Source organism: Gossypium hirsutum, chromosome A05 (assembly GCF_007990345.1).
Source record: "Gossypium hirsutum isolate 1008001.06 chromosome A05, Gossypium_hirsutum_v2.1, whole genome shotgun sequence".
Classification (NCBI taxonomy): domain Eukaryota; kingdom Viridiplantae; phylum Streptophyta; class Magnoliopsida; order Malvales; family Malvaceae; genus Gossypium; species Gossypium hirsutum.
Genome location: NC_053428.1, coordinates 9057151 through 9081346, shown reverse-complemented (window position 1 = coordinate 9081346; position 24196 = coordinate 9057151). Strand labels below are relative to the sequence as shown.

Genomic DNA, 24196 nt, shown 5'->3' with positions numbered 1-24196 from the left:
GAATTTCTTCGACTTTTGCAAATTAGTCCAGGTAAGTTCATATGGCAAAGTTTAATGTTTTGATATGAAAATCTTATGATTGTTAAAGTATTTTATTGTTGATGAATACTATCAATTTGCATTAACTAATGAATAATGTGTAACTAAAAGTACAAATTAGTAGGAACAATGGATTTGAGTGCTTCTATTCTGTGACCCTGATGAATTGACGAAAAATATGTGATAAGTGTGCCCGTTTAAGACCATAGCTGGGCTATGGCATCGGTGCAATGTGATAATGTGACTCCGTATAAGACCATAGCTGGGCTATGGCATCGGTATAATGTGATAATGTGATTCCGTATAAGACCATGTCTGGGATATGGCTTCGGTATGATATGTGAACCATGTAAGACCATGGAAAGGCTATGGCTTCGGTGTGTGATGCGTAACAATGTGAAAGTCCATAGTTTACTATGGCAATGTGATAATGAAGCACTCAATTCCCTTATTGTTCCCTAATTTGACAATGAAGTAAATGAGAAATGGGCCTAAGGGAGTTAAATTGTGAGTAGCCATATGGAAATTATTCCAATGAGTTATTAATGAAATTGTGATTTGGAGGATGAAATAGTTAAACTAATAGATATATGATTGTGTACGATATTTGATATGATTTGTGTTTATATGCCTATGAGCTTACTAAGCTTCAATAAGCTTACTTGTGTGTGTTTAATATTTTTATGTAGATTGACTTGAAGTGAAGTGGGTAGATCGGATCAACACAACAGGGCACACTATTCAGATCAATTCTGGTAGTTTTTGTTTTATGTTTAAAGATTTATATGGCATGTATAGAGTTTGAATGAATTGAAGTAAAGATGTTATGAACTAGTTAACAATATTTGTACTAAAACAGTTTTTGGTAAGTAGCAGTAGTTTGACTTTGAAAATTCACCATAAATTGTGGAAATTGAGTTAAGGGCTGGAAAAAAATGAGATTAAAGCCTAATGAGTTTAGTTTCATATAGAGGAAACGGTGCATGCAATTGGATTTTATGTTATGAGATATTTAAATTGTGGTGAGACAGAGTCTGAATGTCTTCGAGTTCCCCTGTTCTGATTTTAGAAAATCATTAAAAATTGCAAAAAATTAATTATGAGTCATACTATATATGTATGGATTCCTCATTTGGTCTATTTTTAAGAGAAACAAACGGCATGGTTATTTGAATTTTTTACAGAGAGAAATTTGGTTCGTAGTGCACAGGGGTCAAAGTAGCCAAACCCTGAAACAGGGGAGGATTTAACTAATAAACTGTACTAATTGGACCAACCAAAAATTATAAAAAAAAAATTGGTAAGTAGATATATGAGTATAAATTCGGGGAAAATTTACGGATTTGGGTTTCGAGTTTTATAACTCGAGATATGAATTATTTAACAACTATGACGCAGTTGGACAGCTTGTCTGAAAAGTATGATATAAATTATCTAAATTTGGTTAAGTGCTCAAATAAGTTTAGTAGTGCCTTGTGCTCGAATCCGGCAACGGTATCGGGTAAGGGGCGTTACAACAACCTTGTGTTGATTGTGGGAAAAGTCATTATGGCGAATGCTGGAAAAGGATTGGAGCCTGTTTAAGATACGGGTCGATGGTGCATCGTTTCAGAGAGTGTCCTCAGAGACCAGATTATGGACAAACTACTGGTACAGGTAATATACAGCCGCCGAGGGGTGGTCAGCAGCGAGCAAGAGGCGTAGCAACGGAATGGGTCGTGGTCGTGGAGCACCAGATAGGAGTATGGAACATGCTGAGGCGAGACAGCCAGCTTTGGTCTATGCAGCATGTTGCCGTGAGAATGGAGACGCTCTGGAAGCAGATGCTGGTACGTACTTCTCTCATGGTGTATTAATTACTTAATTTACAATTAGAGCTAGAGTGCCCAGCAGAAGCATAGTGGTTTGACTTGAGTAATACAGTTAGTTGATAGTTGGAAATTTCGAGGACAATATTTTTTTTAGGGGGATAGAGTTGTAACGCCCTAAAAATTGGGCCTAGAAGAGTTGGACTTTGAGTCTGGGATTCGGATAGAAGAAAACCTGAATATTGAGAAGTTTTAAATATTACTAGTGTTTAAAAAATATATATATATATATATATTGATAAAATATTTATGTTATTACTAATATTTAAATTTTTATGAAAATTATTATCATTATAATTATTAGATACAAATATATTTATAAAATTATTGTTGTTAATTTAGTGTTTAAATTAAATTATTATTAGAAAATTTTATTGTATCTATTTTTATTGATTTATGGAAATTATAATTATTATTATTAGGAAAAAATATATATATTATCGTATTTGAAATTTTCATTATTATGGTTATTATTATTATTATTTTAGTTTTTAAATAAATTTAGAAGTATTTAAAGTGTGGGAAAAATTCGGTCCAAGACTCTAGCAAAAATTATTATTTTTGTTTCTTTAGGGGATCTGGGCATTAAGGTTTATTAATAAGTTGAGCTAAAATTGGACATACAGAGGAGTCTGGCCTAGTGGTTAGGCGTGTTATGCAATAGGAAGGGAGTAGGGGTTCGATTCCCTGCGTGCGTAAATGTGGGTTTTTATTTTAGAAAAACCAAGGGCTGTCGCATGTAGGCCTTATTAATTGTTCAGGCTAATTCATGTCAAAAGCAAGCATTTGGCCTAGTGGCTAAGTATGCTAGGAGGGCGGAAGAGGTGCCTGGGTACAAGGCACGGCGTATGCAATTTGGGTGTTTTTTTAATATGCAGATCACTGCTAGAATAAGGGTTAAGAGGAGTTGCGAGTATAATTTAACACAAAAAAGAGTTTATAGCGCAGTGGTAGTAGGGTGCTAGAAGTTTCACAAGGGTACGGGTTGGAGTCCAAGCAAAGGTATGTTTTAATATTATATTTTTAAAATGAACGGGACTTCAGCAGGTAACCTTTAAGATAAAATGTGACGGTATATTATTGAAAACAAATGCGAGTCCCAGTGGCCAGCAGCGTGCTGAGAAGCTTGGAGGTCCTAGGTTAGAACAATGTTATGCGCCAAAAGGTGCTTCTTTTTGCTGTACGCGCGTGGGAGGGACCGTACGGTATTGAAACGCTACCAGCACCAGGAGGAGTCGGCTGAACGGTGGACTGCTGCTCAGCAGTAGGGAGTTTGAATTAAATTCAAACTTTGAATTTGGCCATGAATTAAGGAGATAAGGAAGGAATTAAAATTGGAAAAGGATTTTATTTTATTCTAATCTTATCTTATTTCTTTTGCTCATATTCTTTTCTATTTTTCCCAAAAGCTAAACAATTCTATTTTCTATTTTCTTTCCTTCTCTCATCTCTTTCCCTCTTCTCTTTTCTTTCTCCTCTTGCCGATTTTCATCCTATCTTTTTGTCGAACCTAAATCTTTCATATTCTTCTTCTTCTTTTCTCTCATAAATCCTCAACAAAACTGGTTAGCCGAATTTCCATTGAAGCCAAACCTCGTATCTTTTCTTCCAAAACCGAAATCTTACTACTTTGAGGTACTGCAAAGGCCGAACCCTTGGTTGAGTATTTTCCCTTCTTGTGCGATGGTTGGATCTACAATCGATTGGGAGTAGTTTCATAATGATATAGGTAAACGCTCGAATCTTTCTTTCGTTATTCATGAATTAGGGTAAAAGCCGAAAAACCCCTATATGCAAAGGGTGCCTGTTGATTGTACTCAAAGGGTTTAATGGTGATATTTGATTTGTTTTCCTATAGTGTGGATTAAAGGCAACTGATCGAAGGCTTGGATAATTGGAACGATTGAATCTGGATCTAGTTCATATTTCGGCAAAGGTAAGAACACTAGTGCCTAAAGTGTTAATGGTCGATTTTTGGTATGGAGTTTTGCAGATAAGTTGCTATTGATTCATAGTTAACGTATTAGTAATTGATTGTAGGCAGTTCGTGTGTGGAACTCGTCAACATTTCATCGCAAACAGGTGTGTAACTGTCACCCTTTCTTAGCCTAGATCGGTAAAAGCCGAAAAGCCAAAATGCCGAAAAATCGGTATTTTGTAGATTTGCGAGTGTGCGAATGCTCGTGAGGTAAATCGATTAATGTTTTTGGTAAGCTGCAATGTTTGGACTGCAAAGTGCATGATTTCTGTGCCCTCGATATTTTTGGGCTTAATGGGCCAAAATTAGAATAATGGGCCAACGGGCCCAATTCGGTAAGAACCCTTGGTAAGTGATTCTGTTAGTACGTGAAAGGTAGGAATATGCATGAAAAACCCTAAAATAGATAAATTACTGAAATACCTTTAAACGTGAAAAATTTACAGTTTTACCCCTAGGTGCAAAATGACCGTTATACCCCTAAGGTTAATTTTGACTGAAATGCATGATATTCTGATTCTGTTTGGTGTATGCCATGACATGTATATCTGTTGCATGGGGTTAGGTTTTGTTATGGAGGAAGAACCCGTTCTAGTGGCTGTGCCATATATTCTGATATAAGCGGCTTTGCTGCGGATTATAGTTAGTGTTGCAACCGGTGCTAACACTGTAAGTGTAGGGATGGCGTGGGTGATTTATTCCGCACAGGAAGTGTAGGGATGGACGGAGGCAAGTGCAGGGTTGGATGGGGTTATCATGCATTAATAATATGATACTGTATTGAAATAGGCCCAACTGTGTTGATATGGGCAAGGCCCAATATATCTCGACTTGTATAGGGCTACGGCCCAGATTGATACTAATATGGGCTAGGCCCAATATACTCTGTTACTGTAAGAGACTATGGCCCAGATTAATATTGATATGGGCTAAGGCCCAGTTAACACTGATTTCTGAATAGGGCTTAGGCCCAGTAAAGTTTGAACCGGTTTGGGCTCTGGTTGGGATACTTTACACTTTTGCAAACTCACCCCCCTTTCTCTTCCATCCTTGCAGGTGAGCCCTAGTTGGTGGATTTGGAGCTGGGCGGGGTTCAGAGTGGCCACGAAGATTAAGTTTCTGTTTTCTTTAAAATAAGTTTCGCATTTATTATTTTGATTATTTTTATTCTGGTTTAAGTTGTAATAAGGCCGCTCTTTTTATTATTTTTAATATTTTGGGTTATTAAATTGGTTAGCTCTAGGGCGCGTTTTATAAAAGTTACTTATTTTCAAAATATCACGATTACCGAGCAAAGCTTCCGCAACATAAATGTTTTCAAAGGAAATAAATATTTTAAATGGACTTAAACTTAATTTGTTGTTCGTGGACAAGTACTATGCTTTAAGTGTGGCAATGGATGTGTGCATGTCTAGGATTGGATCCATGAAGAGCTTGGTACTTAAGCAATCCAATAGACTCACCTCCTCTTTTCTGGCTTCCTACCTGGTGCATAGCTTCCATTCACTTTAATCTATAATGAAAATATTCTTTTCAAAGATTTTTGATTAAAACATGAGTTTTACAATAACACTCCAATGAGTTTTACATCAAGAAGGGTTTTCAATGAAAACATGGTTTTCAAAAAACACTTCAATGTGACACGCCGAATTCGACCGTAACGTCTGGGCCGGGTTTGGGGTGTTGCACTGAGTATGTGAGTATATTGGTTGAAGTGTGAAGTAACATGAATATGTGAATATGCGTATATGTATTTATTTAGCCTTGTAATTGAATTAGATGTATTCGGCCAAATGATGAAGTTGGTTGGATAAAAAGAAGTTATCTACGTGATATGAATTTGTGTTTAAGGAAAAATTTAAAATGACATGCATGAACAATAGTGGTATATTTAGTCATGGTTACATTCGGTCAAAGAAAAGATGATAAGCCTTATGAATGCTATGCTTTAATTTTAAATGATTTCATTGCTTAAAACTTACTAAGCATAAAAATTCTTACTCTGTTGTCCTTAATTCTCTGTTTTATAGATCTCGTTCATTAGCTACGGTCTCGGGAATCTCAAAGTCGAAGTCGTCCACACTATCTAAGCCCATTCGGTACTCTAGTAGCTAAACTTTGATAATGGCATGTATAGGCTTGACTTTTTGATGTTAAATAAGTATCTTTTTGATGATGTATATATGTATAGCCATGCGAAAATGGCTTGTTAAGTTACTATATGTGTTCCACATAGTTAATGTGAATGTGTGGTTGATATTCGATTAATATTTTCCATGTTTTGATGTGAATTGAACTTAAGAATGAATCAATGTACCCATTAACTTGAGATGACTCTTTTGTATATCGTATAATTGAAAAAAAACAAGTTGGAATTCGGTTTTATAAGTGTGCCAACGGCAGTTATTCGAATAAAGTTAAATGGAATTTCGTGCTTGTATGGTAATACTCCTTAACCCTCCGGCAACGGGTACGGGTTAGGGGTGTTACATTTTCTATTTTAAAGTTTTATTTATTATGAATTTTTATGTATTTTAGATATGACTAGATTAATTGCTTGAAGACATAAGTAAAGGATTAAATCGAATTTTTATAATTTTAGGGGAGGACCAAAGTACAATTTTACCTTTACTAATTTAAAATTTTTAAAAAATTTTAAAGGCCAAAAGAGCAAATTTACATTTTAGGGGGGTCGGGGCCCATGCCAGCCCCCCTCTCCCCTGACTTCTCCCCTGCCATCGTATACATTGTATCTTGATTATTTTTATTAATAAAAGTTTGATTAATACAATTATTTTAAGGGAGTTTCAAGTTCACCAAAAATAACTAAATTATCTATTCAACTATTTGCTATCCATTCATTTTATTTCTTCTTTTCATTAATCCATTTATCACCTTTTATTTCTTTTCTTTAATTCTTTAATTATTTCTTTCTATTAATTTATTATCTAATTTTTATTAGAAATTTTTAAATTTGAATCTAAAAACTTTAATCTAAAAATTACTCTACAAATAATAATTCAAATTCATTATCTTCGAATTAATTGTTAACACTCTTAAAATCTAATCCTTGCACATTCCATATGTTTTTTAAGAAACTACGTTATTTCAATTTCAGCTTGATGGACGGCACAAATACTGCCCATCCTCTAACCCCCCATGCGGTAAGTTTGTGTTTGGCAGGTAGCTTAATCCGAATAACCCTTTCATCAATCTTAGAAATTTAGAGAGGAAATCATTTTCCTGCATTTAATATTCTCAAATTTATTCCGAAACTTCCGCCTTGAGTATCTGTTACCTATGGATTTCCTTGCACTTCTTCCATCCAAGATTGCTGTGAATTGTGCTGCCACTTCTCTTTAACACCACAATCCCTTTCGCTAAGGCTTCTAGATATCATAGGAAAATATATGAATATATATACAACTGCTTGGAAGTTCAAGGTTGACAAGTTTGCGCTTGAGCAACCACATCCCCTCTTTTGGTTACATATATATATATATATATAACACTAATGACTTTGGAAAACAAAGTACGATCTGAATTTGGAAAACATCTCTCGTATAAAAACTGAGGATGATTACCGTCGTAACATATGTCATAATGGTACAAATTCAAGTTCATGTCAAGTACAAATCAGCCCTTTTCTTTTCTTTCCTTTCACTTCCCTTTATCTTTAGGGAACTTTGAAGGTTCAATGAATAATGTATTCTTCCACACAAACAAATGAATAACTTACAGGTTTGATAGGTGATCTTTCATCTCTGAAGCAAAGCCGCCTCCCTCGATACTGAAAAACAAACAAGGTGATAAAAGGAACAAAAATTAAGGCAATTTGAACCTCATCTATTAACAGTGTATGCCACAGAGGGTGGGTGTGGTTGTTGAATCTCAGACTGAGACTGAGACTGGGACTGTTGAGCATGGGCCTCAGCTTGCGCCTGTGCAAGCTTTTGCTGCTCAACAAACCTGCTCATGCGCTCAAGCAATTGAGCAGCCTTCCGCTTCCCCCTATCTGTACCATTTTGAGCCAAGTCCAACAAAGGACCCATCACTCCTAGTTCCTGGGCCTCTGCTAAATGCTGTTGGTCTCCGGCACAGAGGTGCACCAAAACCGCAGCTGCATTCTCCCTATTCCTAGGAGATCCATTACCAATAACATCTACCAAAACTGGCACTGCCTCTGCTGCTCCTATGGCAGACTTACCTTCCGGGTGGCTAGAGAGTATTGCAAGTATGGCTAATGCCTCATCCACCATTCCTCCTCCAGGTTCTGTCAACAAACGCATTAATGTTGGGACAACTCCGGCTCTCACTGCTTTTCCCTTGTTCCCTTGGTAAATGCACAAATTAAAGAGTGCTGTTGCTGCATCTTTTTTCCCCCTTTGTGTGCCTTCACTTAGCAATGTCACTAGGGGAGGAATTGCTCCTGAGGCACCAATTGTCACCTTATTTTCATCCACTACTGAGAGGCTGAAGAGAGCAGCTGCTGCATTCTCTCTAGCTTCCATGCTTCCCTTCTTAAGCACCTGGACTATACCGGGAACTGCTCCAAAAGATATGATACTTCCTTTGTTCTCTTCACAAATGGAAAGGTTAAGGAGTGCCGTTACAGCATGTTCTTGGGTCCGTGAATCAGGTGTCGAAAGGAGGGTCACAAGGAGAGGTATGGCCCCAGCTTCAGCAATTGCCACACGATTATCTGCATTTCGTTTGGCAAGAAGACGGATTTCACCTGCAGCCATTCTTTGATCTTCAGGACTGCTGGATGCAAGCTTACAGAGGAGAATTTCAATCTTGGTACGTTCAGCGGGTGAGCAGGCAGATGTGACTTTATTGGGTCGAGAACTACCGGGTCTTTTAGGCGGCTCAATGCCATTTGCCTCACACCATTGAGCTATTAGACTACGCAATACATAATTGGGCGTAAGAGCAGGGCTACTGAGGGTCTGTTGTGTCTTTGGACATGTTCCGTGACCTTGCTCCAGCCATTTCTCAATGCAAGAACGTTCATAAGTCTACAGAAGAGAATAAGGAAACCTGTTAAAAATATAGCACAAAAGTAATGGAAAACAAGATTTCAGCATCTGCTTAAATGTGCAATCATCCAAAGTACGCATTTGAAGACACAAGTTTCTTAAAAACACCTTTTAGTTAGCATCTGACTTCTGTTGCAACTTCAAGTCTAGTTACTTAAAGCAATTTAAATAGAGAACAAATCTATGACTAGAACCGTTTCATGAACTATCCCTTCGCCAATGCAAGATGCTAGGTGTATAGCCAAACAAGTTTAGCAAGCAAATTTAAGCATTTACAGACAGACATTTAAGTAAAGGAGAGAGAAGTGGTTTTCATTTTTCAAGGCTGGAAATGATCTAGAAATAAGAAAAAAGATTGGTCTATCGGGGCAGGAAATCTGCAACAAATGTACCTGCCCTGTGGAAACAATGACAGGGTCCTTCATCAACTCCAGGGATATTGGACAGCGAAAATCATCTGGTATAACTGGAGTCTTGTGATTTCCATCAGTGGTTGCTTGCCCACTACTACTAGGAAGATTCTTTTCCCTTGCAGAAGCATCCAAATTAGGATTTTCTGTCTGTACAAAATCCTTGATTATCTTTAGTAAGTTTGACATCTTTTCAAATGTTTCCCCAGGATCTCCACAACTGGCAGAAACCATCTCATGTAGAGCTAGTGATTCTTGCGTAAGTTCAGCTATCCCAACCAATTGTAACTTCTCGGCTAATCTCCTTAGAACATCTGGATCTGCTGCAGCATCGTTGCTTTTATTGTAGAGTGATAATAGATCCTCGTACAGTTCAACATCCGGAACATCAACCCTTCCTTTAGCTCTCCTGAACTGAGCTAGAACAAGCTCCACCTAAACATAGAAATATTCTACATGTAAAACCTTTTTTTTTTAACAAAATGACATATGAAGTAACTTAAAGTTTCTTTAGAGCTTCAAACTCTAGTTGAATAGTTTTAAGATAAAATGATATGTAGGTTTCGTTCCCCTCCTAGAGTATCTCCATGCTTATAGTTGCTATCCATTCGGTTCCTCAAACCAATTGCCACTCCTTTAAAACTCAACCAATCATGATTGTTGTGATATCTTGAGGTCACTTTCTTCCATGTCAAAGATGACTACGGTTCAAGTAATCATCTTTTGTCATACAGAAAAGGACCTATGACATGGCAAGAGGAGAAGTATCTACAGTGGAATTCTTCAAAAGACGTGTCTACTGATAAATCTATACCTGTTCCTTAACTTCATCTGATATGTCAAGATTCTCATACGAAATTCCACTCAAAGCTTGCTCCACCCGAGCTGTCACTTCATGAAATTTATGCATAATCTGATCCCTCTCTAGAACCTGTAAGCAGAATAAAAAGAGTTTATTGGTCAATAGCCAAATGCAGTGGCAAAGGGTTCACCAACATATAATCAGTTTGGGGTAAAAATTGTCATTTAAAGTTGAACTTGAGTTTCAAACAGCTGATTTTAGAGTAGATAGATGTAGCAAAAATTAACAATATACAATAATATTTATTCAAACAAAGAACATAGAAACACCTTCTCTGAAGGCTATGAACTCATGGCTTCCATCTCAAATTATACAGTGACCAAATATAAGAATAATACAATCATTGGCCATTTTCAAGGATTGATTTTCTGAGACCGTAATTTTCTTAGTAGGCAAGAGCAACACTGTCAATCTCAACCAGAACCTAAAAAACAGTGTTGTAATACAATTCCAGCTTGAAATCCAAAGCGAAAACAGTAACTATGCCCACCCAATTAAGTATCATCGCTTCTGCCAAAATGTTCAAAAAGTTATCACTAAGGCAAGAAACTTAGGATCCATATATTGGGTATGCTACTAGTACCAAGTACCACCTCCCGGCTCCTTTCCCTTTCCATCTCTCCTCTTTTCCTCCATTCACTCTCAATTTCACAACCTCAAAGAACCTCCGGAAACAGAGCAGGCAGTAATATGTCTGCAGAAACAAATCTCCATAATCAGAATGAAAGACTCAAAACGTCCAGCGGTAAAACTTCCTCCTTAAATTTCACAGGCTCTCGAGCATATCATGTTGGCAATTACAGTAGGGATGATGATACCACTTAGTTTCATAACCTTATAAGCAAAGTAACAGAGGCTGAGATAAGGATGTAAAAGACAACTAATGGAAACAAAAGAGGATCAAAATAGTTATATAGTTATATTAAATGAATGATTCAGAGTTGACAACAAGTTCATACACAAAGGGACAATCCTATAATTTAATCAACAACGTTATGCAATTTTTATGAAGTAAAACCTATTGCAGGACTACATATTATACTTTAGCCTTGTATTTATCGATGACTGTGACGCTTGAAAATCTTTGAGATGAGAATTTCTTATATAATTATCTGAATGTGTAAAGGGAAATTAAAGATAATAACAATCAGAGATGAATGCAACGGGAACTTAAAATAATAATCAGATGAAGTTGTGGCTAGAACATCTACTGAATTGGCTTGAGTGGTTTTTTTTTTTAACAATATCGTTTCCTAGTACTATTAAAAAAAAAAACAAGGCATATCAATTTCCTTTATGAATTAATAAGAAAATGTAGCAGTAATTATCATATTAGAATTTCAATATTCCATTATCTTCCGCTGGGCTAAGCTAAAATTAAGCGTAATATATTATCAATTGATTTTAGATAATGTTATGGTAAGAAATGTTCACACTTGAGAAGCTAGTTTTCCTCGACATTTTCAGCAACCAAATAGATCCAAAAGAAATCGAATAACAATACTCACACACCAGGTAAATCTTGCTGCCTTCACTGCCAAACCTGAGCAACTCCTTAGCTGAAACCAAAGCTTCTTTCAGCGAGACCAGAGCTTTAACAGTTTCTTCGGGGATTTGCTCTTTGCTTTCTCTAATCTCCTCGAACATTGGCGTCAACAGCTTCAATCTCCTAGCGAGATTGCAAAACTCCTTCTTCACGGCGCATCTGTAATCGCCGATTGGAGCTATCTGGTTCACCGCATCGATCAAGCTCCGCAGCAGCTCTCCTTTCTCTTCTTCCATTCTGAAATCTGGATCTTGCTTAAACACAGCGTTTTCAAACTTAAAGGCTCTGATTTGGATGGAGATTCAGCTAAGTTTCCGAAAGCTAAAATGAGAAGGAACTCGCCTCCGTTGAAGAGAACACTTTGACGGGCGAGAAAGATAATTTATATGCAGCCTACTTGGACCTTTTTCTTCCCCCAGCTCGGCTTAGTGAGCTGAACCGGACCGGATTGAAAGAGGAAGAAAATCGAAGAGCGGAGCCGGAGAGGGCTCAGAATTAGAAATAGATGTTAGATGGACTCATGTCATGTGGTCTTTTACCTACGACTCGTTGCAAAGTTCAGCTTGGCTCGGCTCGGCTAGGATTTGGACTGGACGTTGACTTTGTGTTAAACTAGCGCCGGTCGTCTTGCGGTCAGTGAAGACCGAAAAGGAGTTTAAACAGTTAATTCTTTACAATTTCATGTTTAATTTTGCCGAAAAATCTCAAATTTTCATAACAATTTTGGTTTAATATATAATTTTTTTATAAAAATTTTAATTTTATATAAAATTTTAATTTAATTTAATTTTCATAAATTATTAATACAATTATTTTTTTACAAAAATTAATACAATTATTCACATGCAAAATATTTCAGTAATTTGTTAATTTTGTTTGTTATTACTTGATTTCTTTTGGAAACAATTTAATCCTTTTAAAATCATGCATATTTTTAAAGGCGTAATTGAAAAAAAATTAAGGTTAACGTTTATGATTGTTAATTTAATAAATAAAACCAATAGTTAGAGGGTTTTATAATTCTTAAAAAAATAAATTTTATTATTTAAAGGTATAATAATAAATTTAATTCTTAATTATTTCATCTTTTATTTATTTAGTATTTGTTCTTTTTTTAGCTAAATTTTATTATTGTTTAAAAAGAATAAAATTATTTTTTTATGAAAATGTTGATTATAACATCAATTATTTAACCATATTGGTTTGGTAACTTGTGTGGCAATCTGCATGTACTTTGTACTGACATAATAATATTTATCATATATGACACATCAACAAATAATTTAAAATTTATAAAATATTCAAATATAAATCATTTATAAAAATTCAAAAAAGTTATATAAATATTGTCATGCGAGCTGTTATATTTAAAATTTTAATATTTTAATCAAAAATTTTATTTTTAAAAAATGACAATTTAACATTTTTAAAAATATTAATAATCAAATTTGACTTATTTTAAAATATTTAATATCAAATTAAACTATAAAAATAAAAATTAAATTGATAAAAGACATAAACATTAAAAAATTAAATTTATCATTTATTAATTAAATTGGAAATCAAACAACCTATTATGCAACATACTAGGGAAAATTTTGGTTAACGAAGGCCGTGCGAGAAGGATTCAGAGCTGAAATTTGTGTGTATATTCTCCACTAATGTGCTGTAAAAATTTTAGACTGCACATAAACTTTGTAATGTAATATAAAAAAGTAATTTTGTCTATTATACATATAAAATGTTAATTAATTTTCTATTATTTATTTATTTACTAAATATATTAGATTTTTTTTAAACTGCATAAGTTATAATTTAGGAGAGAAAGCTTATATCAATAAAATTGGAATAAATCTTAACCACTAAACTTGTATGCCGTGGACACCCCTAATAGTGCCGACCGAAACTTGAATAGAAGCTTTTTTTAGGGACAAAGAACTTAAAAGGCCAATTTTTTAACATTTGGAAAAATAAAAATGAAGAAGACATTTAAGCGGTTGGCTAAGATCCTGTTTAGTATTATTTTTCTAAACTGGCTTTTTACTTAAACGTATTAATATCAGTAAAAAAGAATGATACGGTATTGAGTACTTTAGGTTGACAGTACACTGAAGGATAATGCGTATAAATAGACTGTCTTGTAAGGGTCAATGGGAATTTGATTATGATGGTGATTGGCCTACTTTGTCAAGTTGGCTTGTCCTCTCTTTCACATTCTCTTAATTAATAAACCACGTGTCTGGTTAAGTAATAATTATAAACCACTTGTGCCCTCAGTATTAATACTCGGAGAAGACCAAACCCATTTGTCATTTCAAAATTCATGACATACACGATAGGTTAGGTCAGGATATGCATACATACATAACCCCAAATCCATTATGTGCACTTTCTTTTTTTCAAATTTCTACTAATTAAATTTAAATATAATTATTTATAATTAGATATGAGTGACATATTTAAATAATCATGGTAAATAGCAAGTCACACTAAAATTAGTATAAATGGATTTTCTCAATTATGCTTTTCAATTGTTAGGAGGAGGTTAAGATTTGAGATAATTACACAAGTGATCAGAGGTAATTATCCTATAATTTTTTAAATACTTACGTGATTTAAATTTTTTAAAAAATATTATATAAATTTATAAATATTATTTTATATAATAATATAATATTTTAATTTTAAGAGATATATTTTATTCCTAAAAATTATGGTTATATTTCGTTATTTGATAAAAATATTTTGTTATTGAACATAAGTTCAAATATTTCATCCAATTTTTTATCTAATAACAAATTAGATTTATAGAAAATGTAATATGAATTTTATATTTGTAACATCTCCAATCCATATTCGTCGTTAGAACAGAGTTATGGAGCATTACCGGACAAACGAAACATTAAACCAATCAAACCATACATTAATACAAACATAATCAAATTCCATTCAAATACATCCATAATGTCCCTTAATTGAGCCCTCGATGCCCTAAAAATACTATAGAAACAATCCGGGACCAAATCAAAAAAATTTAAAAATTTTGGACTGCAGGGTCACATGGCCATGTACCCATCAAAATGATCTCACGCCCACGTGCCAGACCGTGTGCTAGGCCGTGTAACAGCCTAACTTGCGTACCTTAGACCTATAGAGGACACATAGCTGAGGCGCACGCCCGTGTCTCAAGACGTGTGGCCTCAAAATGAACCTTAAAACATAAGTTTACCATTTCAATTTACTTGAACCTTAAAAAACTCAAATACTAACTAAAATATCAAATCAAAATGACATTAATCAGGTCAAAAATGCATCATAACCGACCTAATATGTGCCTAACCAATGTACCATCATTGGTACCACAATTATATACAACTTTACCTCAAAATACACATTAATTCAATTCATCAACTCATTCAAGCAATACCAAAACAATATACCTAATAAAGTTACCACAATCACAACAATTCAAATATATACAAGCCACACATACTAGCATAACAACTATACTTCATTCTCTTGCCATTTGCAAATTGGTTATTTGCACAAAATATCATTCATCACATTTACATAAGTCAAACATTAACCAAAATAGCACAAGAGCCTATACATGCCATATAATCTGAATTAAACGTTTCAAAAACTACCAAGATAAGCTGGATAGTGTGACTTAAGTGCTAATCCGATCATCCGAACCTTTCAAAAATCTATAATGACACTAAACAACACAAGTAAGCTTAATGAAACTTAGTAAGTTCGACAAGTTAAATAAAATCTTATCGAACTAACTATAATAAATCAAATAATAAATATCATCCAAGAATACTCCCTGTCATTCACAACTTCAATCGATAAATACATTCGTATTCAAATCAATACAAAAATAAATAACATGTCTTTCAAATTCATTAAATAAATCACCTTACCGGCATTTTTCCATTCGAAGAACGACTTACTGGTAAGAGTACATTGTCAACAAAAGCTCATAAGAACTGGTCCTCCTGAATACACCAACAAAAGCTCGAAAGCTGAACAGAAGCTCATAAGAGCTGAATAAAAGCTCGTAAGAGCTGATCTACCCAATCACGCCAAACAGAAAGTAAAATATGAGAGTTCGCAACAAATGCTGAACCCCAGTTTACCTAGGTAAACTGCCAATATCTCCTTCCAATATCATCTCCACTCCAAACTCCCGTCATACACCAAATCACGAATATACTCAAATCCCACGTTCAATTCAAACCGAATGTCAATTTCAATATTATAATTCAAACAATATAATATATGCATAATATCAATCAACAATTTATAAAAAATTTAAATTTTAACCGTACGAACTTACCTGAACTGAATTGTAGTAATTGCAGAAGTTCAGGGACTATTCCGCTATTTTTCCATTTCCACGAGTATTTATGGGATCTTGATCTAAAATATAAAATTACTTATTTATTAGCATATATTTCATTTCCAATCTATTTTACAATTAATACCCTTTTATTTTTTCAAATTTATGCAATTACCCCAACTTTTACAATTTTTGTAATTTACTCCCTTAATTAGATAATCTATCAAATTAACTAAAATTTTCAAATCAATAATCTATCCAAATATTCTAAACTGTCATACAGTCCCTAATAAACCTAAAATTCACTATCAAACCCTAATATTTTGATATTTTTACAATTTAATCCTAAAATCAATATTTAACAAAAATCACTTTACAAAATCATCACACAACACAATCAAAGCTCTAAATCCATGCTATTCATAAAAAATATCTAATACTTATCAATGGAAACTTCTAAAATTTTTAACAGAATCAAAAACGAAGGTACGAGCTAGCTGGACCTAATTGCAACGATTTCAAAAATATAAAAATGATAAGAAACAGGATCAAAATGACTTACATGCAAAGAAATAAGCCAACCAAAGCTTTCTCCTCACCCTAGTTATGACATTCGGCTTGTAACAGCCAAATTTTTCAGTGGTGTCGGAAACAGTGATTCGAAATCACTAAATCCGACGAGTAAGTTTAGAAATTTTAACAAATAATAATTATAGGCCAAGCGCGAACTTAAAAGAATTATTTTTAATTAGTGAATTTTGCGATTTTAAAAGAATTAATCAGGTAAATTTGGTTGAAAATGAGGTATCGAGACCTCGGATTTATAAACGAGCCATAAATATTTTTATAAATATTTATAAATATTTATATAAATATTTATGGAGTGTTATTAAGTTAGTATTAAAGTTTTGTTAGAAAATTTTAACGTTTGGTTAGTCAATTAATTAAAAAGGACTAAATTGAAAATAGTGCAAAATTTATTAAATTGTGATTAAATAGTTTAAGTGATTAAAAAGGAGGGATTTAAAAGGAAATTGGACCCAAATTGTATGGGCTGGACGGTTGGGCAAGAAAATCAGCAAAAAAGACAAGGAGAAACAAGGGCAAAATGGGAAATTTAGCAAATTAAACATATAAAACAAGACAAATTTGAAAAATCTAGAGATATCATCATTTTTCTTCAGCAAAAACGCCATGGGAGGTCTGAAAGCTGGTGGTTTTTCATAATTTGACATATGTGAGTTCAATTCTTGCCCTTTTCTTTGAGATTTTTATGTTTTTGTGACTTTTACAATTAGGTCCAAGTGTTTAATTCATTAGTTTTTGATTTTATGAACAAAATTAAAAGCTATCATTGATAAGTGTTAGCTGTTTATGATGAAATAAAATGAATTTGAAGCTTTGATTTTGTTGTTTGATGATTTTATCAAGTAATTTCAATAGAAATTGATTTTAGGACCTAATTGTGAAAAAGTTTTGAATTAAGGTTTAGTGTTAAAATTCTGATTTTCAAAGGTTGTGTAATAGTTTAGAATGATGGAATAAAATTTTAATTGAGAAAAATTTAGCTTAATAGATGGGCTAATTGAGCAAGGACTGAATTGTATGACCTATGAAATTTAGAGGAAAAATGGTAATAAACATCTTGAACTAAAACAATATTGGACAGCAGCAGTAGACTAACTTTGAAAAATCACCATAAATTGTAGAAATCGAATTAGAAGATGAATAAAATATTAAATTAAAGCTTATTGAGTCTAGTTTTTCATAGAAGAAACGCTGTAAGCAATGGATTTGTAAATTATGAGATATAATAAATTTTGTGAGACAAGGTTAGAATGAATTTGGGTTCTCCTGTTTTGACTTTGGAAAATCACTAAAAATTGGAGAAAATTAATTAGAGTCTCAAATTTATATGCTTAGAATTCTTAATGAGTATATTTTCAATAGAAATCAATGGGAACATTATCCGAGTTTTGTACTGTGATATAATTAATTTTTAGTGAAGAGAGGTCAGAACTGTGGATAGTGAAACAGGGGAAACTTAAATGAATAAAATGTACTAATTGGCTAAACCAAAAATTCTTAAAATTTTATGGTGGAATGATATGTGAGTCTAGTTTTAGGGAAAATTTACGGATCTTAATTTTGAGCTCTGTAGCTCGAATTATAAATAATTGAGTGACTATGACTCTTGTGAACAACTTGATGTGAGCATTAATAAGTAAATTGTGAAATCGTACTTACAAGAATGTTATATACATTAAGGATGTGGAATGGAGAGGAGGAGGAAAAATATATATGAATATTCAGTTAGCATGGCTAATTTGCATGTTTTAAGCTCATGGACTAAATTGAATAAAAGTAAAATTTTAGGGGGTAATTTTGTAAAAATGTCAAAAATGACTAAATTGAAGGGAATAAATTGTTTTATTATCTAAATTAATAAATTGAATGAAATTATCAATTTAAGATTGGGTGAAATTTGGGAAAATGGTAAATTACCAATATGCCCCTAAATCTTGGTATTTCTGCAATTTAGTCAGGTAGGTTCGGATACCCTAAATGAGCATGTAAATATAACAATTTAAGTATTGTATCGTATTTTATATGATATTTTGAATTGAATATATGAAAATGATGTTACATGAAACATGAAACATGAATACTAAATAATATAAATTAATTGAAATTATTCTGAAAATTTCGGCAATGCCTCGTATCCTATCCCGGTCTCAGGTACGGGTATGGGGTATTACATTTAATGGTATCAGAGCTAAGGTTTAGTCGGTTCTCGGACCGAACGTAGCATATGTGAAGTCTAGAAATACATGTCATTATATAACTTGTGATAAGATAATGTAATATCTTCCAACTCTGATGAGATTTATTTTACTTAAAGATAGAGATACTTTCCCAACCAAGCTACTTACGATAATGTTGAAAGCGATACTCAAATATATGAGCAAAAGTAGATCATGATGAGTCGGAACTCAGAAAGGTATGAATAAATGTTATATTTAAATTTATGTGTATGGTAAGTAAAATTTTAAGGTAAGTATTAATATTGAATTGAATTTGTATGGATATATGTGATTGATGTGGAAATAGAATTTTGGATATATGTTATATTTGAAAATTTTATTGATTGGGAATGTGATGAAATTGATATTAATATGTGATTAATTGAAATGTGTATTGATTGGAAACTAGAAAGTGAATTGAATACCCTATTAACTGTACCGGACTGAGTCGGATATAGTTGGCATGCCATAGGATTTTGAGAAGGCATTTGGAGATGAGATTTGGATATGCTGATGTTTATATCCTTCGGATTTATCCGAAGAGGCACTTTGTGCTATTCTGGTGTGTTTTGGATGGATTATATTATTCTGGTGTGTTTGGGAGGATTATATGATACTGGTGTGTTTTGGAGGATTATACTGGTGTGTTTTGGTTGGACATTTTGGTGTGTTTGGATGGAATCCGTGTATCCGCCAAAATCCGAGTCTTGTTAATAGGGGTAAATATGAATATTAAGTGAAATTGAAATGAGAATTGAATTCCCTATTAACTTGTCGGACTAGTCGGATATAATTGGCATGCCATAGGAACTGGAAGTGTACAGGATTTGTCGGCTATACTGATCAGGCACTTTATGTGTCGTATTTCAAGCACCTTGTGTGTCGTATCAAGCACCTCGTGTGTCGTTTCAGGCACTTATGTGCCGTATATTGATCAGGTACTACGTACCGTTTTAGGCACAATGTGCCGTACTGGTGTGTTTGGTTGGATCCATGTATCCGTCTGAGTCCGAGTTATGTTAATAGGGTTGAGTAAATGAAATGAGAAAGTCAAATGAATTTGATCGAATAAACTATTGAAAGTGTGAAAAAGTGGAATTATGAAAAGAAATGTGAATTGTGAATTGAAATAGAGATATGAGATTGAAAGCTTGAACCATGAATTGATTAAAGATAATATAGATGATATATGATGCAATTTGATGAAAGACTATTGCCGAGATATGAAATTAAAGCATAATTAACACATATGACTTATATTGTTACATGTTTGATGTCTATTATTTATTATAGTATTTATAATTTGAATTATGGTAATACCACTGAGTACAAACATACTCAACATACGATTATATTATTATAATTCAAATTATTTATTATTAAGTGTTAAATCGCTATCACTCCATATGAGATTCAATTCTATTATGTTTGGAAAAAAAAAGTCAATGGTGAAACTTACATGAGACTATTCTTCTGTCTCTTCCGGTTTTCTCTGAGAAATCATTTGGATATTTATTATTATTTTCGTATGAGTTATGTTCTCGGATTTCTGGTATGGTATCGTTTTTGGAGTTCTTTATCTCAATTTTCCTATCACTCTTATTTCATAAATTATCGATCATGATTTATCCTTAAAGTATGTTCTTTGGTTTATGATGACTATGTCTATTATGATAAGACTATCCGTGTCTGTTTGGCATGTCTACGATGTTATGTGCCCAACATGTTTGATTAAGTAAATTTTATTCAAAACTGAATAAGTGTGTGTTTATGTACACTTGGTTGAATAAGTATGATTAGTAAATTCATATGGCTAAATTTAATGTTGTGATATGAAAATTTCATGAATGATATAGTATATTATTGCATATGAATGTCATTAAACTGTGATAGTTGTAAAATGATATTTGAATAAAAGTACAAATTAAGTGGAACAACGGATTTGAGTACTTTCGTTCAGTGGCTAAGACGAATTGACGGAAAAGACCATGGTTGGACCATGGCATCAATGTGATATGTGATTCATGTAAGACCATGGCTGGGCTATGGCTACGGTGTGTGATATGTGACTATGTACAAGACCATAGTTTTACTATGGCATGATGAAAACGAAGTACTCAATTCCAAAATGGTTCCCTAAATTGATTAAGAAAGGTAAGTGATAAATGGACTTAAAAGATTGAAATTGATTAATTGTTGATATTGAGCTAAACTAAGTGAATTCATTGTTTGAAATTGTCGATGGCAGAAAATATTGATAGACTATATAAGTGTATAAATTTTCTTGAAGTGAATTATGTGAAAACGATGATGTTATGTATGAATGTCAAGTCATATGTGTGTAGTTATGAGAGTTAAGTTAGAGGCTTTACACGGCTATTTGAAGAAGATAAGGATAAAGTTTTGTTTTTCATTCTTTAATTTAACTTAATTTAATTAAACTTCCATTTATTTATAAAATTGTCATCCAATTCGCACTATTTTATTATTTCCTATTTAATTGCCATCCCATTATTAAAGGCATAATTGTCACTTAATTATTATAATTAACATATTTTGTACATTTTACAATTTAGTCATTTTTTTTAATTAACTAACTAAGCGTTAATATTTCAAAATCAAATTTTAATACGACTATAATGACTCTATAAATATTCTAAAAATAATATTTATGAGTCGATACGACAGAAATTTGTGGTCTCGAAACCACTATTCCATCACCACTGAAAATCGGGTTGTTAAAATATTGTTCTTATACCCACAAGTATTTGAGCACACTAGTATAATTGTTATAAATTCTATATAGTAATTGAGATATTATAACAAAAACATATATAAAGGTGGTTTATTATCTGACTATAACACCCTCTAACTCTAAACCGTCGCAGGAACAGGGTTATGGGCATTATCAGACAATCGAACAATTTACGATTAATATTCAAATAATTATCAAATATATTATATTAATAAAATAATTATAAAGTCCCTTAATTGGACACTCAAATCCCAAAATACGTATCAGAGAGGAATCGGGAGTTGTTCGGGTGCTTCGCAGATTTTTTTTTAAATTTAATATAACCCCTTTATAAATATCTAACATTCCCTGCAATTTCAAACAGGGACCAATCCAAAACCAATATTTCAACCAATGCAATTTCATGTTTAATCGTATTAAAATCATACCTATAACATTAATTTTGTAATTTACTCTATGAACATTTATGTCACCATTAAAAATTAAATTAGAATTTCATTCATCCATTCTAAATTTAGCACCAATTATACCATGTATATCATATAAATTTTCATACCATTTCATTAGTTTAAACACCAAAATATCAAATTCATTCTTTACAACAAAAAGCATATAGCATTTTAAAGTGACCAAATTAACATCTATGTACATGCCACTTTTACTAAAAGAAGAATATATCACCGAGATTTGCCTTGGAGTCGGGATCGCCTAGATGCTGAACTGAGACTCTGAATACCTATTAACCTGCGCAATAAAACAACCGTACGCTGAGTATTTTATATTCAGTGATATTACCATAATTCAAATTATAAGCATAATAACCATATCATTAAATCATATAACTTTATTTATATATATATTTTTTACTAAACTAATTCAAACATAAATTTGTCATTCTCAATATATTCATACAATTTAATTTAGCTAATCAACAATTGAAATCATATACATTCATGTTGAGCCATTATCCATCTCATGAACCATTGGTTCATGCTTTCCATTCTCATACTCACATTCAAATCACATTTTTTTTATTCGCGTTCCATTTTCACGTTTCTTTTAATGGCTCAACCAATTCATTTTATTCAATTTAACCTTTCCTTTAATTACCCTTATTAACAGACTCGGACTGTGACAGATACACGAATCTAACCAAACACTCCAATATGGCACCCAGTGCCTCATTGGATAGTTCGAAGTAAATAATTGATGGCCTGTGTCTCATTGGCCAAGCCGAAATAAGTTGGTACCCAGTACCTCATCTAATCTATTCGAAGTAATATAGTGACACCCAGTGTCTCATCGACTCGAGGTCGAAGTATCCTTGAACTCTTCCAATCCTATGGCCATGCCAACTATATCCAACTCAGCCCGACTAGTTAATAAGGTATTCGATTCACTTTCTCAATTCAATATTATTTTCAATTCATTTACGAATCAATTCAATTTCACTTTTCATCAATATTCAATTCTATATCAATACTTATCCATCATCAAATCAATTTCCTTTTCAATTTCATAATAATGCTTACCTCATAATTTACTTACCGTACATATAATTAAAAATTTAACATTTAATAAAAATAACTTGAATTATAGTAATACAAACCCGGATTTCGCGATTACTCCTCGATAACTTTCTCCTTTCCTTTTTGTGTCAATGCCTCGGGTTATTTGTTAGTTATGAAAATAATAATAATTTACACTATTAATTACAGCACTAATTAATAATAATAACTAAATTTCTATCTAATTTATACCCTAATTCCAATTTAATCCTAATTAACTCATTTACTTTTCTAACTCAATTCATACTTTATTTCTATTCAATTTCCTTCCATATTCTACATAACTATATAATGTTCATAATAAAACCCTAATTTAAAACTTCTTTCAATTTAATCCCTACAACACAGAACTTATAGCCTAGTTTACAATTTGATCCTTTAATCAATTCTAACTTAAAATTCATTCAATCAAATCCCTAATTCATTATTTTGTTCAACGTGAACTATGTTCAAAAACCTGAAAACTTCCAAAACTTCAACTTAATTTCAATAAAACATTGTTCTAAAGCTTCTAAAACATCAAAATTAAGTAAAAAGAACTAAATTGAATTACAAATTTAAGGTCCAATTTCCCCCTTTTTCTTTTCTTTCCCTTTTTATAATAATAATAATTTTTATAATAAATATCTATTTAATAACTAATATTGATGTTACATTTGTACACACATATATTTTACACTTGTCTATTATCATCACCAGCCAATTGTCCTTATTTTATTTATTTTATATAATTTAATATTTTAATATAATAAAAATCTATTTACTTAAATAAAAATTAATTAAATAAATATATTACAATTGTACAAATATAATTATTACACATGTATATTTTTATTACCATACATTTGTTTTTATTTTAATTTACTTCATAATATAATAATATAAAATCTTAGATTTTTCAATTCATTTGCCGCCTCAATTAGGACAAATGGCATAATTGTCATTTTGGTCATTTATATTTTCTTTTAATATATAATTCAAC

General features: G+C 32.6%; 1 protein-coding gene across 2 annotated transcripts; it reads right to left on the bottom strand.

The window, feature by feature from the left end:
* Window positions 1–7429: 7429 nt before the first annotated feature.
* LOC107959104 (U-box domain-containing protein 13) lies at window positions 7430–12249 on the bottom strand. 2 transcript variants are annotated; one of them, XM_016895082.2, is made up of 4 exons: window positions 11709–12249; window positions 10149–10265; window positions 9317–9769; window positions 7430–8903 (listed from the first exon to the last, which is right to left on the bottom strand). In XM_016895082.2, the coding sequence occupies exons 1-4, from the start codon at window positions 11976–11978 to the stop codon at window positions 7728–7730; spliced, it is 2016 nt and encodes a 671-aa protein (XP_016750571.2). In that variant the 5' UTR covers window positions 11979–12249; the 3' UTR covers window positions 7430–7727. The 2 variants fall into 2 exon arrangements, with proteins under 2 accessions (XP_016750571.2, XP_040969157.1); XM_041113223.1 differs by lacking the exon at window positions 11709–12249 and adding an exon at window positions 10466–10810.
* Between the last annotated feature and the right edge of the window lie 11947 nt (window positions 12250–24196).

Bases quoted from the DNA above. Each gene is read 5' to 3' on its own strand.
- LOC107959104 (XM_016895082.2), bottom strand. From the start codon at position 11,978: ATGGAAGAAGAGAAAGGAGAGCTGCTGCGGAGCTTGATCGATGCGGTG. The intron at 10,266-11,708 runs GTGTGTGAGTAT...TTCTGCTTACAG, and splicing joins AAGGCAGCAAGATTTACCTG to GTTCTAGAGAGGGATCAGAT. The intron at 9,770-10,148 runs GTATAGATTTAT...TTCTATGTTTAG, and splicing joins CAGATGAAGTTAAGGAACAG to GTGGAGCTTGTTCTAGCTCA.